The sequence below is a fragment of the Gavialis gangeticus genome, unplaced genomic scaffold (assembly GCF_001723915.1).
Source record: "Gavialis gangeticus isolate Ggan-Ray unplaced genomic scaffold, GavGan_comp1, whole genome shotgun sequence".
Classification (NCBI taxonomy): domain Eukaryota; kingdom Metazoa; phylum Chordata; order Crocodylia; family Gavialidae; genus Gavialis; species Gavialis gangeticus.
Window position 1 is genome coordinate 4869894 of NW_017729020.1, and position 18190 is coordinate 4888083.

The following is an 18190-nucleotide window of genomic DNA, read 5'->3' on the forward strand; positions in this document are numbered from 1 at the left end:
CTGTGGTCGGGAGGCCTCCTGGCTCCTCCTGAAGTCCATGTTCCTCTCAGAGACAGCACTCAGATGGTGTTGGTACCCTCCAGTCTGCACCTGAGAGGACCCGTTTTCAGTAAAAAAACATGGGGGAGATGTGTAAGTCTGAGGTCTGAAAGAAAACTGAAGTCCCTGGGGTCAGATCAAAACCCTCAAATCAGCTCATCAGACTTCGGCATAGATGAAAGACTAGGAAGGTTGGCGTGCGTGTGTGTGTGTATGCATGTGTGTGTCTGTACATGTGCGTGCGGTGGGTGTAGTCTGGTCTGGTAACAACCAGAGCACCTACATCTTCTCTGAAGGCCTCAGAGATGGCCATGGAGCCCCCTTGGATGGGTTTGACTTCTCTCAGCATCCTCAGACTGGGCTGCCATAGCCTGCCACTGGTTATTGGGGTGTCTGCCCCTCCCGGCTCCAGGAACCAGGGGTCACAGCCTTTTTGTGGTGTAACTCAAGATGAAAACTGGCCAGTTTTCCTCCGGGGAAGCCTGCGGCACAGAAACCTGGCTGCCCACATCAGGGTGACTCTCTCTTCCCCTTTTTCCACCGCAGATTTTGGCCCTAATCTTGGTGAGGAAGATGCTGGACTTTGTCTTTTCCCAGCATGACCTAGCCTGGATTGACAACATCATTCCCGAGAAAGAGAAGAAGAAGGAGGATGACAAGAAGAAGAAGAAAAAAGGAAACCGAGGGGAGGACAGCAGTGAAGATGAGGTGGGCCCACAGTGGAAGAGCCAGGGGGCTTCATGGCCTGTTAGGGTCAGGGCTTCCCAGCTACGTGCTCAAAGGGAGGGGATACGCCCTGTGCATGCCGGGCACGTTTCTCAGGAGGGCCTTGGGGGTCTCTGTCTGTCACGGCGGGTCTGTCGCGAAGTGCGGCTCTGTCTGCGTGGCTGCGCATTTGAGGCAGAAGGGCACTGTAGCTATTGCAAGTGGTGCAAAAGCAGAGTGGTCTGGTCCTCAGCTCGGGGGTGGGTGTTAGGGCCTCTCAGCTGAAGGGGACTGGTGTGGAGGTGGCCCATGCAGACTAGGATGCCAAGGTGTTACTTTCCGGTGGAGGTTGTCACCGGTGTTAGAAGTGTTGAGCCCTGTCCGAAAGGAAGGAAAGCCTGCCTCGAAGTGGGGGAATTTGTCACTACCCTACAAAATATTTGGGACATGTGTGATGTGTCCTCCTGAACCCTGTGTGTCTGTGGGAAAAACAGGGCAGGAATCTGGCTCCTGTTGAACACAGCAAGAGCTTTGCCATGGGCCTCGATAGGCTCATGGTTTGCTTATAAACAGGCTGGGCAAAATGGCCAAAAGTGCCCAAGGAGGGACCAGGGGGGTGTCAGTGCCTAAATTATGTAGGCAGTTTTGAAAGTGGGGAGTGGTTGGCAGAACATGGTGGAGCCCCCAGTGGTGTCCACTGCACTCAGCTCCAGAGATGAGGTCCTTTTTCTTGTTCCTTTCCTGAGAGCTGTTTCAAATTTTTGAACCTCAGCGTGAAAAGTATCCAACCTGGGCACCAAAGGCTAGGACCCTGAAATCCTCAGTGAATCACTCTAAAGTATTCAGAGTGCCCTGAAGTCTCGTCAGGATCCCTGAGAGCCAGAGGTGGTCAGTGCGTGTGCAAATAGGCAGTCATATCGGGGGTCCTAAATGCACCTGTCAGTGCCTCTCGTGAAGGCTCCCAGAGCTGAAAAGGGCAGCCGTGACTATTGAGGCAAAATGTCCTTGGGTGCAGCAAAAGCCTCCCAGGAGCTGGAAGGCAGCAGAGATCTTAGATGCTGAGTCTTTTCCTTTCTGAGAGTTGAGAGGAGACTGTCCATAATGTGCCAAGGAGCCTGACAGGTAATGTGGAGTTGGGTGGGCCATTCCCACCCATGCCTCAGGACAGCGACCTGCTGGAAGGCTGTGGTCCTGGGCTTGCTGGAGCATATTGCATCCGGTGTGGTTTTTCACTAGCGCATAGGTAGAGAGAGATGTCCCAGCTGGGTCACAGCATTTCAGTGGGGAGGCTGCAACCAAGCTGGAAAGTCTACGGTGCCCAGGCTGGATGGGCCAGCTGTGCTGTGCAAGTTGCTCTGAATGCAAGGGCCCTGGGGAATTGCTTTGCTGTGCTGCCTTTCTTCTCCTGGGGGAGGTTCACCTGCCTGTGTTTTTCTCCAGGAAAAAGGTCCTTCTGCCGGAGCACCGCGGTCCGACTGCTCTCCCAATGGCTCGGACCTGGATCGCAGGTAAAAGGATGTGGGACAGAAGTGTAATCTCTCCCAAGGGCATAGAGCCCCCAGTCTGTAGGCATTGGGTGCCTTTGTGGCAGCGGGAGGGCATGGACCCCCCCCAGGAGGGGAAGGCATAGCTCAGGGTACATCCAGACAGGCTGTGCTTGAAGATTTGGGAACACAGCACTGAAGCTGAAGGTGCAACCCTGGGCTGTGCGGGTGGGATTTGTCCTTCTCTAGCATTGTGGCCACACTGCTACCTCACGGGAGGGAGGGGGTTTCTGCAGGGCAGGGGCAGGCCCCAGGCCAGAGGTTCCTGGCTAGAGGGCCTTGCCCTCTGCTCGGGGTCAGACTGATGCCATGTTTGGGGAATTTTACCCCCTGGTCAGATTGGGATGGACTGGGGTGGGTTTCTTCTTCCTGTGTAGCAGGGGGCATGGCCCTCTACCTGCGATCCCTTGAGTGTGTATGGATAACTTTTCATGGAGGCAGGACGTTGGCTGCCATGGCCCCCCGCTCTACTTGTAGCAGGCTCTGGTGTTAGGTGCGTTGTGTCAGGACATACAGGCGTCTTGTGTAGAGTGTAGATAGTTTGTCTGGGGTGGTTTGGACAGGGCCGATCCTGCCCTGGGCAGGGAGTTGGACTACATGTGACCTCCAGAGGTCCCTTCCAGCCCCACTTCTCTATGAATCTGTGATCACCGTCAAGCTTGAGATGTGAAACCAGGGCTGGGGAAAGCATTGTCCTAGGGGGCAGTCTGGGCTCTAAAGGGCTGCGATTCGTAGAGGATTTATAATGACTGGGCCCAAGTGGCTGCAGAGTGAGTCAAGACTGATGGTCCCATGTGCACGGGGGGCAGGCCAAGCAGCCGTTCTCTCAGCACAGAGCCAGGGGGTCCCCTGGCGTGCTAGGTGATTGCATGGGCTGGCACGTTGGCTGGAAATGGAGCTGAGGTGGCAGCACAAGGGGGGCCCATGAGCCTGGCTAAGGTCAAGCGGTGCGAGGAGCTTTGCAAACTGACTGCTTCCTGGCTCCTAGCTGTTCTCTCTGGTGTTGGACTCGTCGCTGTCCTAGGGAGAGCCCAGGTGGGGAATGGCCCTGGGAGCAGTGTGATTACAGAAAAGGAAGCCTGTGCGCCAGGAGCCACGCAGGGGAGAGCGTGGGGTCGCCTGGCAGTACCAAAAATGTGACCAGTTAGTGCTTACTGCAGGTAATGCAAAACTCTAAAACTCTTGGTTCAGAGATGATACCTTTCATTAGACCAGCTAAATTGCCAAAAAGTTGTAGTGGGCACTAGAGGGCACCAGCGTCACATCACAAAGAACCAGGGCCTGGAAACCAGAAGCCAGCCTGAACTGGGGTGGAAAGCAGTGGTGCAAGGGACCTGCTAGAGGCCAGCAGCACTCGTAGGCTGGGGAGGGGATGGGATGTCCATGTCAGACAGCTTCCCCGCCCCCACCCCAACAAGTGCTAAGGGCAGGGGAGTTGGGGCATGACCCAGACAGGGGCACCAGGAGGCCTGCTCCCGTTGATCCCAGCTGTCTGGAAGCTGTGCCTATTCCAACGCGAGGGACGCAAGCCTCATGCTGCCTTGGCCCTGAGATCTGAGACTTGCACACGACGGCTGTAGGATCTTCTCCTCTTGCAGTCCAGGCCCCCTCCATCGAGCTCAGATATCCCCTCAGTCCTGACTGGCCAAAGCCCTCACCCTTCGGTTTTGGAAAGGAGGACGAGGAAGGAGGCAGTCACACAGTGCTGCACATGAGGGGAAGTGGCCTGTCTCCCTGTGGCACTGCTGCCATATGCGTTGGGGGGTGCCCCGGACTCTGTATGTGCATGTGGTGCAGGCTTGGGCCACTCTGTATGTGTGAGCAGTGACTTGCAGGGGACGTGTTCCCAAGGGGCACCTGGAGGGGTTCCTCACCTCGGATCCTGCTGCCAGCCCTCCCATAATGCTGTCGCCACTGCCCCGCAGGGCATGAAATGCCCCAGGAATGCCCCAGCTCCCTTGAAATCATGGGATCCTAGCAGGGACACATGAGTGACTTTAGCAAGGTTCCCACGAGCTCTGTTGACTAGCCCAGTCAGTGGCTGTGTCGGTCACGGCACTGCTGGCAGCATTGGACAGGCAAGACATCTAGCCTCACCAGACAGTGGGGGCTGACCTGGGGAAGTGGCCTGGAGAGGGAGAAATACCGGGTAAAAATCCCCCGCAGCCCCACATGCTTAGATGTGAACCTAAAAGGATCGTTCTTGTTGTATGGCAGCTTTTTCAAGGCAACAGAGGCCGCGTGACTAGGAGGAAGGGAAAGGAATTGCGAGAGGGAAGGTGTGGGCTGGGAAACCTGCCAGCATGGGATCGGAGAGGCCGAGTGCCCAGGCCATTTGTCACTAGGTTGAGCCACGCTCTGGGAAATACACTCCAGGGAAAAATTACACACTGGCAGAGGAGACTGGCTGATGTCCCTGGCTGGAAGTTGGCAGCCTGTGAGGTCTGGCTCGATGCTCAAAGGGGCTGCCCCTTTTTCATGCCAGGATCTATGAGGCAGTAGTGACAGCCCGCCTCCTCCTTGGGGGCCCCTGGCTTAGTAGACTTCTGGTGCAGAGGAGTTTCCTTCCATCCTCACCTGTGCCCCCGGGGACAGGGACTGTTTGATGGGTTGTTGGCAGCGTGTCCTAGCTGGGGCCTCCTTCGGCGCTCTTTGGTCCAAACTCAAGCTGGTCTCAGGGATGCTGGAGACCGTGGGCAACAGCCAAAGGGCAGCTCTGCGAGCATACGCCTGTGTTTGGGGGACATAGGGATAGTAGCATTCTAGACAGGGCATGACGTTGTCACCATGTAGAAGCTGAGAGGTCCTGGCCACTGCTAGAGGAAAGGGTGACCTGCCAGGATGTGCCCTAACCCCCTTGTGCTGTCTTGCCTTCCAGCATCACGCTGCACCTGAAGATCTCCTGCCCGTCCTCCCCTGCTTTCAGCTATGCACGGACCCCGATCTGCACCGTGCCCCAGGTGAAGATCGAGATGGAGTCAGACTCGGAAGACACTGACCCCGAGAAGCCTCCCCGGGACATGGGCAGTGAGACCACGCTATAGTCCCTGGTAGCACCGGCCTGGCAATTCTATGTAAAGACCAAAATGAGCATATTTTTCTACGGGACAAACTGAGGAGAGGAGGGGCCCAGAGGCACACCCCTCCCGTGGCTTTTAGCGTAAGCGATTAGAAGTGCAGTCTCCAACCCATGCCGGGTAGGTGGGAGCAGCACCTGAGGACATAGGACACCACAGGACCATGGGGTTGAAGTCCCCCTGCAATCCCCAGGCAGCTGCTGACATCCGGATGAAGGCGCCAAAGACAGGAGGGTCCCTCCGAGGGTGTTTGGATTCGGGCAGCCTCGGCTCCAAATGGCAGCCGCTCTTCCAGGATCCTCCGTCGATCCAACGGGCCTCCCACCTGCTCTCCTCTCGGGATGCTCTTAGTCCACATCCCCAGTAACTCGAGGCTCCCGAGGGCAGGGTTTGGAGCTGTCGAGGCACGCTCCTCACAAGGGATCTGTGGCATTTGCCCCAGAGGAGGGGGCTCAGGGATCTGAAACGCGGCTTGTAGCAGGGTCTGCTTTGTGCTCCCCACGGCACCCCGCAGGAACCCAGGCCCAAGCTGAGTGAGGGAGATTCCCTGCCTGGGGAATCCTGTTCCCCGGAGAAGCCCTTCCAGCCAGCTCCGAACAACGCAGCGGTGGGCCCCAGCCAGTGGAGGAAGGAGCATCTGCTCTGCAGAGAAACATACTGTGTCCCCACAGAGGAGTTGGAGGGGTGTAAAGGGCCAGGGTTGTGCCAAGGTCCACCTCCAGCCCCATACCAAGCAGGTATAGGTGGGTGGGTACAAGCCGATCCAGGTGAGTGTACTCCTTGCTCTAATGGGCTGTGTTAGAGATGGAAGCCTGCAGGCTATCACCTGTTACAAAGTGTGGGGTCAAAACCAGCTCTGCAAATGCAGTATCAACCTCCCTAGTATGTACGTACCTCAGTGCAACAGGCCAGACATCTGTTTATGGCACACGCAGATGAGTGAGCTGGCGTCCTCCGCCATAGCGGTGACTTCCACCTGAGGGTGGAAGCTTGTTCGTTAGGTTGGCCGAAGGCAGGGTACAGCCGGCACCTTCTAGATAGATGCAGCAGCCCGTGGTAAGCCTCACAGGAGAGCTCAGGTCCTCAACTGCCAGAGTGGCAAACCCTGCTGCCCTACTGAATGTCAGGGATCTGTGTAAATAATTTGTAGACTCAGTCACTAGGTAATTCCACTTGGTGCTGACAATGGATGCCATGTGGCCTTGGCACGCTGCACCTGGAAAAATGGAGAGTGTTTTGTTAGTCTCCCCCCACCCTCCCCTCTGTCTTTTATGAGAGCAAAAACATCAATAGCTAGCCTTGGATGTGGGCAATTACACCTCCTTAAGCCAAAATAAAGTCCCTCAGGCAAAAGAAAACTGCTAAGGTGGCATTTGAGCATGGCACCAAGCAATGCACCTGAGTAGTTTGTGTCTAGTCTGTGTGTTGTGCCTTGGAGTCATGCCAGGGGTGTGCCATTAAGGGCAGATTGGTAGAAAACAGATACACAAGTAGCTTCTGGGGTGCCAGGACAACTGGCTGAGTACAGCAGCAGTTGACCTCAGCACAAGAAATGCTTCTCTGTAAATGTTTGAGGCCAGATGAGCAAAAGAAAACCAGAATCTGATTTCCTATTCAGAGTACCTGTCTCATCTCACTGCCTAACCAGAGGGTGCTCAAACATTGTGAGAATAAGAAAAAACAAAGCACGAGTCCAGGCCTGGACATTAAAGCAACAACCACTTGGCTCTACCTGTACAGGCAATAACTAGCAGAACTTGGACTGCAGCCCATGTACATCTCAGTGTGGGCCCATCTCATCTGTGCTAGATGAGCCATGGTATGATAGACTTGCATGTATTTTTATTTGCGGTAGCTATGGGCACCAGGACTGTCATGTACAGTATTTCACGTAGCCCAAGAAAAGGCATGACAGTTAACTTGAAGATTCTGAGTTGTGGTAGCACAGAGGCTTCTTGCATTTTCCAGTTTCTTTTGCCCTTAGGAAATACAGAAAGGGCAAAGTGCAAGGAGTAACAATTTCAGGGCCTGCTGTGCTTCTGCTTAGCTGTTTGGTATTTGTCATTAACACAACACCAATAAAGCCTGTGTAAATTCTCATTTATATGTACTGTCATAGGCAGAGCACCCCCATTTCATTCAGTGCCTAAAATGCCAGTCAGAATATCTACTGGGATAAAAACAGGCCCTTACTCTTAAGTCTGATGGGAAAAGGGTAATGAGGGAAGTGACTGCATTTTTCCAGTGGTAATCATGCACATCTGAGTTCAGTGCTGAACTGCTGGCCATGAGACCAGCTCTCCCCTAAAGGCACAGCCAGCCTCCCATGCTGCTGACAAAGCCTTGTCCCCTGGCTGTGTAGGCTCCAGTGTTGGAGCGTCTAGCCTCTTCCAAGGGTAGGCTGTTCTTTTTAGACCCAAGACCTTGGCATAGAGAGAGTATTTAGAAACACACCTCAACCTGATATCCACATCATAGCCTGCAGGACAGTAAAGGAGGTAGCTGTTGTGCTGTTTGAGACACCTGCCATTTTAAATTGGCTACAAGCATGTCTAGGTAATGCCTAGAGAAATAGGAGAATTGTCTCTCACAGCCCCTCATTTCCAAGACAGCTGCTGCAACACAAACCCATGGCTGAAGGCCAGGTTGTACCACACTGTCAAGCAGAACATGTGGCATTCCCCTAAGTATGCAACAGGACCCCATCCTCAGGAGTCCAAGAGAATAGATGTCACACCAGACAGTGAGAAGTATCAACATAGAGGGAGTAACCAGATGCTCCCTCCTTGGTGAAAGGTAAGTAATTGTACCATGCAAGCCATTTTTGTTTCAAGAACTTTAATTTGAGTCAACCTGGAGTAAGCACTACCCATTTCTGTGCCTTGCACTGTAATCCTGGAAAGCATGGCACAGCGAAGGCCACTGTGAGCACCTTTGTGCTTTGCAACAGGTAAACAAAACTGGAAAAGCACCAGCACAGCACTGTCTCCTCACCTGCCTGCCAACTAGGAGAGACCAGGGTGACAAGCCATGCCAGCTGATTAGAAAACAGAGGTTTTGCAAGCAAGTAATGCTTTGAAATAACATCTGTGGAAAAAAAGGTCTTGAGCACAATATGGGCTGATACTGTCCAAGAGGAGGCTGAGCCCGCTGCTCTGTAACAAGCTATTAGTAGCACCAGCAAGCACTTAGGAGCCCTTCTTAGTATCTTGGCCGCTCTGTGGAACTGCACTCATCCCACCACAGGATTTCAGAGGCACCCACCTCACCTATGGTCCGCACCATGTAGTTGGCTAGCAGCTGGCTCATCCTGGCAGCCAAGTCACTTGAGCTTTGCACCAGGGGCCAAATTTGCAGTAGGTGCAGTTAAAAAAAAAATGCAGCTGTGCTAGGAATCATTATGCACCACTGGAGCAGCACATGCATCAATACCCTGAAAGCCCCTGCCTGCTAATGCTCTGCCCACAAAAATCAATAGCTAGAGACCTCCCAGGTGTAAGGTCACTGCTGTACCATAAATAAAAATATTGCATGTCGATCGGCCTGCTTTGGGGAGTCAGTTTGGAATGTAGCTGTCAGCAGAGGAGCCCACTGTCACACTGTTAACGCCTCCAGCTCTTTGGGCTTCAACAGTTTCTTTGCAGCAATGATAGTGTTCTTCATCAGCATGGCAACAGTCATGGGTCCCACGCCACCGGGCACTGGAGTAATGTAGCTGGCTTTCTTCTTCACACCTGCAAGAAAGGAAAGGGTGGAATCTAGGACTGGCACATCCCCCAGGTTTGCTAAGATCCTGTCAACACCTATGGAGGACTACTGGTAACCTATTAATAGGACAAATCAAATATAGCCACCCCAAAGGAGGCCTTTCACAGCAGCCTTGAGTGGCATTTAAGCCAACTGAATTAGCCTGTAACAGGCCTCTGCCATAATTAGGTTTGCATGTCACTAGGGAGTAACTCAACACCAGCCACAACCATCTGGAAGCACTAGGCCTGGCCTCAGAAGCAGCTAGGAGGACAGAGTTTAATCCCCACCATCGCATGCTGTCAGGGCCAACTCTGGAGCCATGTAACCAAGCACTGTGTAGTCAAGCAACTGCATGTGGCACCCCAAATGCAAGCAGAGTAAACTCCCAGATGCGGAGTGGAGCAGGGTCCAGGCTGCGCACATTAAAGGGACCAGTCAGAAGTGGGCACACAGTTGCTGTAAAAGGAGCAGAGTCCCCTCTCTGGTCATGGCAGCTATTCTAGAACTACTTGCTGCCTAGTGTGTGCTGTCTGACTGGAATCCAGTCCCTGCAGGAGTCCCCAAATAGGGAACACTCAAATGCCAGCACAGGGGGGAGAACTTCTCAGTGTCAGCACCTGTATCAGCTGCCACACAACTGGGGTTTCTCTCTGTGTCAGAGCACCCCAGACATGCAATACTGGCAAGGCTGCAGATACAGAAAAGTAGCTGCATACCTTCAAAATCCACATCTCCCACCAGTTTGGGTTTGGCCGTAACAGGATCCTGCACTCTGTTGATCCCAACGTCGATGACAGCAGCTCCCTCTTTAATCATGTCAGCCGTGATCAAGTTAGGAATCCCTGAAAGGCAAGACACAGGAGACGCTAATTTTAATGGGGGAAGGTCAGAGCAAGGCCTCCTTTCTGTTTAGTATCACATATCCCTGCAGTGCTGCCCACCAACATGAAAGGAAAGAACTCCCAGGTAAAAATCCTCCTAAGCCCACCCGACCCTCTGTTCAGTACAACTGCAAGTCTTGTGTCCAGAAGGAAACCAGTCTGCAATGTCCCCCTCTTCCTACAGATAAACATGGTAGCCAACTGTCAAGCAGTATGGGTAAGCCCTTATGAAAAGGGTGCATGTGCTTTGTTGGGGGAGGTAGCAATTCTAAGTGTGTTCCAAAAAAAGGAGAGGGCAAGTTCCCCGCACCAGTCCTCCCAAAGGAGGGCTCCATGCTGCAGTGGCAGGGGAAGCCACCTGGCAAAAGAAAAATCATGCAACGCTAAGGCACGTCCCAGTGACAACTCAGAGATGAAGAGTAGCATGGCATAAGCATATGGGGTCTGTCACTGCCTAATGCTCATATCCTGAGCAAGTTCTAGGAGACAGGGCCCCACCTTATCAGGTCCACTAGACCCCAGCCTTGGTAGACCATGTGGCAGGCCAGTAGGGGGTGCTCCTGCATTGAGCCACCCACCTCCCTGCACCCAATCACATTCCAGGCTCAAAGCATCTCCTTGGGGGCACCTCACATCTGGCCAACTGCCCTTCCTGGAGCATACCTGCAAGCCTGAGGGATAATGCCACCACCACCCAAGGTCTGGATTGATCTTGGCCCTGTGGCCTCTGGAAAAAACACAGGCCTAGTAGTCCTTGAAGATACTTCACCCACTGTAAGAACTTGGGGAGCTTCCCTGAGTCTGAAGCACAAATAGTGGTCTCCCTTAGTCAGGCAAACCAAGGGGACCCCAAGGCATAATCTAGGCCTTCTCCCACACAATAAGCATCCCACACTAGGTACAAAGGAGAACTTTATTGCTTACAACAGGGGTAGGCAATGTCTTTTGTCTGGAGTGCCAAAAAAAGCCTACAATACCTACCATGGAAAGTGCCAGCACTCTGGCATGCCAGAAAAACAAAACAAGGGCAGGGGGGTACAAGGCAGGGTGCCCTGCTTGTGCCCCTTGCCTCCCAGACAAAGCCCCTGCCCCCCAGCCCAGGCTCTGTGGCTATCAGCAGCTACCCAGAACCTAGACCAGCTGCAGCCAGGAGGCTGCAAACAGCTGCTGCCTCCCAGCCGTAGACCCAGCCCTCGGCCCTGGGGAGGCAGCAGATACTAGCAATGCTCCCCGCTGTGCTGCCCTCGCACATGCTGTGCTCCGGGTCCTGCTGCCCTCCCCTGGACCCTCCCGAGCGAAGCGTGTGACCCAGAGTGGCAGCGTACAGCGAGGCTGCACAGGGAAGCTTGCCTGCTGCTGCAAGCTCCACGCTGCCCAGGTTGCACTTCCCTTGTGTGCACAGGAGCAGCATGCAGGATTGAGCCCCTTGCTACTGCCCCACCTGCAGGGTAAAGTGTGGCCAGGACAGCGGGGAGCTCAGAGCAGCAGGCAGCTTTCTGCGCCCCTGCTGTGCCCTGCCATGCGGTGGTTCACATGCTGCTCTGTAGAAGCGGCGAGGACAGCACAGCAGGGAGTACAGCCAGTATCTGCTGCCTGCCTGGAGCAGGATCTAGGGCTGGGAAGCAGCTGGGTCCAGGGCTAGAAGGCAGCAGCTGTTTGTAGCCTCGCGGCTGCAGCTGACCCAGGTTCTAGGTAGGTGCTGATATCCATGGAGCCTGGGCTGCTTGCAGCAGGGCTTCAATCCTCCCACATGGCTGCTGGGAGCAGCCTGGCCTCCATGGCTATCAGCACCTACCTCAAACCTGGGCCAACTGCAGCCAAGAGGCTGCAAACAGCTGCTGCCTCCTCACCCCAGCCCCAGCAGTCTCCTGGCCCTGGGCTCTGGAAAGACAGCAGGTGCCAGCACTGCACCCATTGGGGCCAGGGCCCAGCAGCAACAAGAGGCTGGGGCTGTCGGCAGCACTAGGATGGAGCCAGTGGCAGCACTAGGGTGGAGCTGAGGCCAGGGCCACACAGGGCTGGGGCCCGCAGTGGTGGTGGTACCAGCTGGGGCTGGGCCTGTGCAGGGCCAGGGCCCACTGGCAGCACATGGCCAGGACCATCAGCAGTGCTGGGATGGGGCCAGGTCCCATGCAGATCCACATCCATGGCCCCACACAGGCCCCGGCCTGGCAATGGCACTATGCTGGGGCCAGCAGCAGTGAGGGCAGAGGCCAGGCCTGCTAGCAGCTGGCACCACTGCCACAGCTGGGGCCTGGCCCCAGCTGACTGCCAGGGCAGCCAGCAGTGCCGGGACGGGCCTGAAGCCCCACACTGCCAACGGCCCCAGCTGGGGCTGACAGTGGTGGTGGCGGCGAGGGCTGGGCCCAGGCCCGCCAGCAGCACATGGCCAGGGGTGGGGCAGTCATCAGTGCCGGAGCCTGCGCAGGTCCATGGCCCCAGCCCACAGGGTTGGGGCCGGGGCTATCAGGGCGGCACTGGGCTGGGGCCAGTAGCGGTGCCAAGCTGGGTCTGTACCCAGGGGCTTTTCCAGGTAGCCACGTGCTGCTCAACCTGGGCATGACTCTTCCCGCCCCTCGGGGCTGGAAGCAGTCTGTGTGCCAACCAAAACCATGCTGCGTGCCACCTTTGGCACACATAACCCAGGGGTTGGCAGCCTGTGGCACAAGGAGTAGGTTAGGAATAGGATACAGGGTAGAGCAGTATCAGAGAAATACCTTAAAGCAAACAGCGGCATGGTAGCTTTTGATTACACATCTCTGTATTACTGCAGGCTATATCTAGTTAGATCAAGTAGCTTATTCACAAGCATCATCCAGAGGCAGGTGGAGATTTCCTCTGGAGGCAAGCAGTTCACTGACTATGAGTTTCAAGATAGAGAGCAAGTTTCAGATGGTCCAGCTTCTCTCCGAATTCTCATCATGGCTGCTGCCCCACCTCTTGGGCAGTCCTTAACTTATAACCCTTATGACCTCATTTACCTGATCCAATGAAGGCCAGCAATCGTTGGCTGCCAGCCAACCAATTTGAAATGCATCACTGATTGCTGGTGGATAAACTGGCTGGGTCTCTAGCCCCTTCCTATTGCTTAGAACAGGGAATTTAAGCCCCCACCCAGGTATGTGATGCCAGTCACATAGGCAGAGGGAGCAGGTTCCCCCCTCCCTCAGGAATGTAGCCAGCTCAGGTTACAACTCAAGGTTACCCAAAGTCAATGGGGCCAGAGATGTCTACCCTCTGCGGTGACCATGGTAACCAAATTTGTCAAATCAGGCATCCACCTGATAGCAGAGTTTGGGGAGAGACAGAACCCACTTGCTTCAGGTCAGCTGACCTCCATTCTTGCCATTTGTTCACTGGCATCTCTGTAATGGGAGTGTCCCATTAGGGCCTCCTTTTGAGACAGGACTTGGTGCATCAGGGAACAGACAAGTCATTTATTCATAGATGTTAGGATTGGAAGGGACCTCAGTAGGTTATCAAGTCCAACCTCCTTCTCTGGAGAAGCAGTGATGGGGTCAGATGACCCCAGGTAGGTGCTTGTCCAGTCTCCTCTTGAAGACCCCCGCAAGGTAGGAGAGAGCACGACCTCCCTTGGAGCCCATTCCAGATTCTGGCAACCTTTACTGTGAAAAAGTTCTCTAATGCCCTACCTAAGTCCGCTCTGTCAATTTGTGGCCATTGTTCCTAGTTGCTCTAGGAAGTGCCCCAGTAAATACAGCATCTCCTATTCCCTGCTGCCTTCCCCCAGTGAATTTACAGGCAGTCACAAGATCACCTCTCGGCCTTCTCTTTCAAAGGCTAAAAAGATCTAGGCCCCTCGGTCTTTGTAGGACCTTGCCTGCAGGCCTCTGACTATACAAGAGGCTGTCCTCTGAACCCTCTCAAGATTCTCAGCATCCCTTTTGAAGTGCAGTGCCCAGAACGGGACACCGTACTCTAGCTACAGCCTGACCAGTACCACAGAGGGGAAGCATCACCTCCTTGGACCTGTTAAAGTCATGCATCTGCTAATGCATGATAAAGTGCGATTATCTTTGTTGATCACTTTGTCACACTGACAACTCACATTCATCTTGGAGTCAACTAGGACTCCAAGATTCCTTTCTGCTGCTGAGACAGTCATTCCCCAGCCTGCAAGTGTGTTGGTGGTTCTTTTTGCCCAGATGCAGCACTTTAGGTAGAGGCTGCTTCCACACTTGTCTCAGAACTCACTCATGCCAACTGCAAGAGCTGTTACAGGGGAGAGCAACAGGGGTCCAAGGAACTGCAACTCCTTCTTGCAGACACTAGGGGCTTGTGGGAATGCATGGCCTAAGGATCCCGACAGGCTGGGATCAGGGAGGGCCTCATCTCCAGAGAACTTCCCAACAGCCCTTCTTACATGAAGCACAAGTGTTACACCAAGCCTCAAGAGCACCCCGCTCCGTTCCTCCTCAGCACCTGGAGTTTTGAACCAAGTCTGTTCCGGCCAGCCTTACCTGCAGCTGCCACCACTATGTCAGCCAGAATTGTGTGCTGTTTGAGTTGCTCCTTAGGAGTGTAGCGGTGCGATATTGTGACTGTCGCATCCCCTGCAAAATAAGGCCCAGTGAGCCTCAGTGTACATCAGTAGCCCACCCCACATGCATCTATCAGCTCCACCCAGGCAGAGATGAGAAGTGGACTCAAAATAAGCTGGGTACAGGCAAGGTACTGACCGCCAATAGCAGGAACACAGCCCTGCCCTGACACACTTAGTTGTGTTGCACGGGTAACAGATTTGCACCCGGTGTCATGGGCCCCCCCTACCCCATGTAGGTCCTGGTTGCTTATGCCATAAACCAGGGGTGGGCAAAATGCAGGCCAGGGGCAAGATGCCCCTAAAAAAAAAAAAAGGCCCCTAAAAAAATTTAGGGAATTAATATTGATCTGGCCTGGGCTGCCTGTTATGCAGCCCTCAATGGCTTGCCAAAACTCAGTAAGCTGCCCTCCGCCAAAAATAAATTGCCCACCCCTGCTGTAAGCAGTGGCAGCCTATGTTCCAGCATGCTGCCTCAGCCCATGAGCACCAAATGCTCATCATGAGCATTAGAAGGCAGCTTCTGACTATGAGGATGGTCTAGTAGTGGTGCAGGCTGCCTGCAAGGCCTGAATCATCTCCCCCAGGAAGTTTGCCCAAGCCAGCTGGACAGACACTTGGCTGGGGTGGTTCTGCCAGGGACTATCCCACCCTGGGCAGGGAGCTAGATGAGACAGTGGCCCAAAGTCCCTTCTAGCCCTGCTTTCCTACAATTCTGTGACCCTGTTACAATTCAGCTGCAAGGGCAGTCTCCCAGCCAAAATGACAGACCTCAAGCAACCGTTCTTCCAAGCCTGTGTCGTTACCTCCGGGGCGCTCATGTCGGCCGTCTGTGTGCAGCAGCATGGCTATTGGCATGCCCACATTCTTGGATCTGCCAGCCACAACGACGTTCTTCCCCAAGGTCGGGATCCCTGAAGTATGGGGTGGGGAAAAAGAGGGAGAGGAGAAAAAAGCCACACGCAATTGAAGGCAAAACTGAGCCCTTTGTGGTGAAAGTGCAGAGATGAACAGCGAGGCTGGTTCTATGGCTCCTACCAGTTCTCTTAATGATTTCCCACACCCCCCATGGGGTGGCTGGCAGCATGGTATATTGGTCCAGGCACATACGTCCCACGTTTATCACGTGAAAACCATCCACATCTTTGTCCGGTGTCACAGCATTGCAGATCTTGCGCTCATCAATATGCTCTGGAAAGAGGAACAGCGTTAGCCCTCAAGACCATTTAGCCAGGTAAAATGAAACCACTGAAGGCCGATCCCCAACATGCGTGCTAGGTCTCAGCACCCATCATCAGGATGAGGAAGTTGTAGGTTACAGAAATGAAGTGGCTTCCTCCCCTACTTGAAAGGGTGTGAATGGATGCCACTCTGCCTCTGAGTACAGGTAGTCAATTATCTGTCCAGAGGGTTAAAAGTTTATCCCTTGTCAAAAAAAAAAAAAAGGTATTTCTAAGGCCAAAGAGAAAACACAGGCAGGCTAGCACCATGCAAAGGTGTCAGACTCCCCAAGATAGGCAATACATGGGGAAAGGTATAAGCAACTGATACAGAGGCCCATAAAATGCCAACACCAGCAACCACCCAGGCAGAGCAGTAGCCTTTCCTCCACCAGGGCCTGTGGGTCAAGATATTTGCCTCTACCTGTGCACAAACAGCATGAGGGTAGAAGGTCATCTCCTCAGGACCATGCTTCACTGCACTGTGACCCTGTCCTCTCAGTGGAAGTCCTCTCCAAAAAGGTCTGACCAATGAGAACCCCCTAGCATGTAGCCCCAACCCACCAGGCAAGGGAAGCTGCACCAGCAGGCCATCTACATTGGTGTCATCATTCAGCTTCCCAATTAAGTCAAGTAGCTCCTCCTCGGTGACAGAGGCTGGCCGCAGGATGGTTTCACTGCTGATTCCTGCAGAGAAATGGAGAGCCCTGCATCAGGGTGACAGGTCACATCCACACCCTGGCTGGATGTGAACATTCCCCAATTTTTGGGCATCTGCACAGAGAACCCCTCCTGAGGACCAACTGCTGTGAAAATACAAAGGCTGCAAAGTCAACCTCCCCCATCCCTTGAAGGAGACCCAACATGGATGGCAGGCCTCCACAGAAACAGCGCCCATTGAAGCCAAAGCCAATCCTAACCCTAAATCCAGCTGGGGGGAGAAACACGCAAGCACGGCTGCCACTGAGGTAAGTGCCAAAGAACACCTTGGGGCCTGCCAAGTGCCCCCAAACCCAGAGCACCGAGGCGGCACGGAATAAGCGCTCAAAGCAGCCATGCTCATGTGGGCCATCTCCGAGTGGCACTGGAAACACAAAAGCCACAAACAAGCAGACAAGTAGTGTGGCTTCCCCTCCCAGCAGATTCCATCGAGCACCCCAGCACCCACCCAACCAGGAAGAAGGGCTGCTTAGTGACTGGTGCTGGCAGCTTTGGCTAGGGGACAATGCAGAAGTACCTGCAAGAGTACAGACCACAGTAGAAGTCTGAGAAGGACAAAACTAAACCAGCCCCTGCACCTGAGGGGCAAGACCCTCGGCCAAGCCGCAGCTGCAGGAAGCGGCAAATGGCCCTGGTAGTTTGTGTTAAGAATTCCCCATGATGCACGGAAAGAAACAGCAGAGCTATTGTCTCAGAGCACAATGGGCCACCATCACCTATGGCTTGGATTCAGGTGGAGCGCCACCTCCCAGACCTGGAGGACTAAATCCCAGCAGTGGGCAAAAATGGACATATATTGCCATGGACCAATACAAGCCCCCTGTAGAGCAAAGCTGAAGGCGACAGAGCTCTAGAACCGATCCAGAAGTAGGGAGGCCAACACCGAAAGAGCGCAAGTACGTACCAACATCGGCAGCAGCCTTGGTTTTGTTGAGGACGTAGGAGTGACTGGCAGGGTTCTCACCGACCAGAACCACACTGAGATGGGGCCTCTTGTTCCCGGCAGCCACCCACTGTTCAACCTCGTGTCGGGCTTCCTGCCTGATCTGCCGTGCCAGTTTCCTTCCCGAAATCACAACTGCCTCATTTCTGCAACAGAGACCATTACCTCAGATGCGGAAAGCAGGAACTCGCACTAGCCCGTGCCACCCCTCCCTACCCCCAGCCTCACAGAAACGTTTGAGGCACAGGAGTGCAGGCGAGGCTGGTCATGGCAGCAAAGACCACTTCAGCAAGAGCCCATTACTAGTGCTGCCGCTGTCCTGCCAAGAGCAGCATACAAGGCAGAGGCCAGGCTGCCTCCAAGAGAAGCAGGTGGGCCCAGTGACATACCCACTTGTGAGGCCCACCCCAAAACAGGACATTCATTTGTAACAAACGCCATGAGCGTATAGGCAGCCTGGTAAGAAGAGACCACAGTGCAGCACATTGCTCACAATGCGTGAACTGGGAAGACCTGGATCCGTTGGCAGGTTTTTCTGGGAGACAAAGGCCTGTCAAGCCTCTCTGGCAAACATTTTTGCTTAGCACACAAGGGTGTTAAGCAAGACTCCTGCTTCCCACATGCCCATGGCAGAACCTCCCTGCAACAGGGCATGCCAGCCACAGCATTATAAATAGAGGCTTAGAGCAACCAAGGTCAGGTGAGTGCATTTAACTGATGCAGCCTGAGACTATATTCTTTGTTCTACTT

At 54.1% G+C, this 18190-nt stretch overlaps 2 protein-coding genes across 2 annotated transcripts in view; one reads left to right on the forward strand and one right to left on the reverse strand.

The window, feature by feature from the left end:
• Positions 1–6176, forward strand: part of SLC4A5 (solute carrier family 4 member 5) — a 49548-nt gene extending 43372 nt beyond the window's left edge. Inside the window, exons 21-23 of the mRNA XM_019514373.1 lie at positions 586–747; positions 2185–2252; positions 5167–6176. Coding sequence (XP_019369918.1) covers positions 586–747; positions 2185–2252; positions 5167–5332 — 396 coding nt within the window. The 3' untranslated portion in view covers positions 5333–6176. The remainder of the gene's footprint in view (positions 1–585; positions 748–2184; positions 2253–5166) is intronic.
• Positions 6177–8184: 2008 nt separating this feature from the next.
• The window catches only part of MTHFD2 (methylenetetrahydrofolate dehydrogenase (NADP+ dependent) 2, methenyltetrahydrofolate cyclohydrolase), a gene marked incomplete at its 5' end in the record, with an annotated part of 17976 nt that continues 7970 nt past the window's right edge, over positions 8185–18190 (reverse strand). The window contains 7 exons of the mRNA XM_019514300.1: positions 8185–9099; positions 9832–9957; positions 14478–14570; positions 15364–15471; positions 15596–15748; positions 16342–16464; positions 17402–17586. Coding sequence (XP_019369845.1) covers positions 8960–9099; positions 9832–9957; positions 14478–14570; positions 15364–15471; positions 15596–15748; positions 16342–16464; positions 17402–17586 — 928 coding nt within the window. The remainder of the gene's footprint in view (positions 9100–9831; positions 9958–14477; positions 14571–15363; positions 15472–15595; positions 15749–16341; positions 16465–17401; positions 17587–18190) is intronic.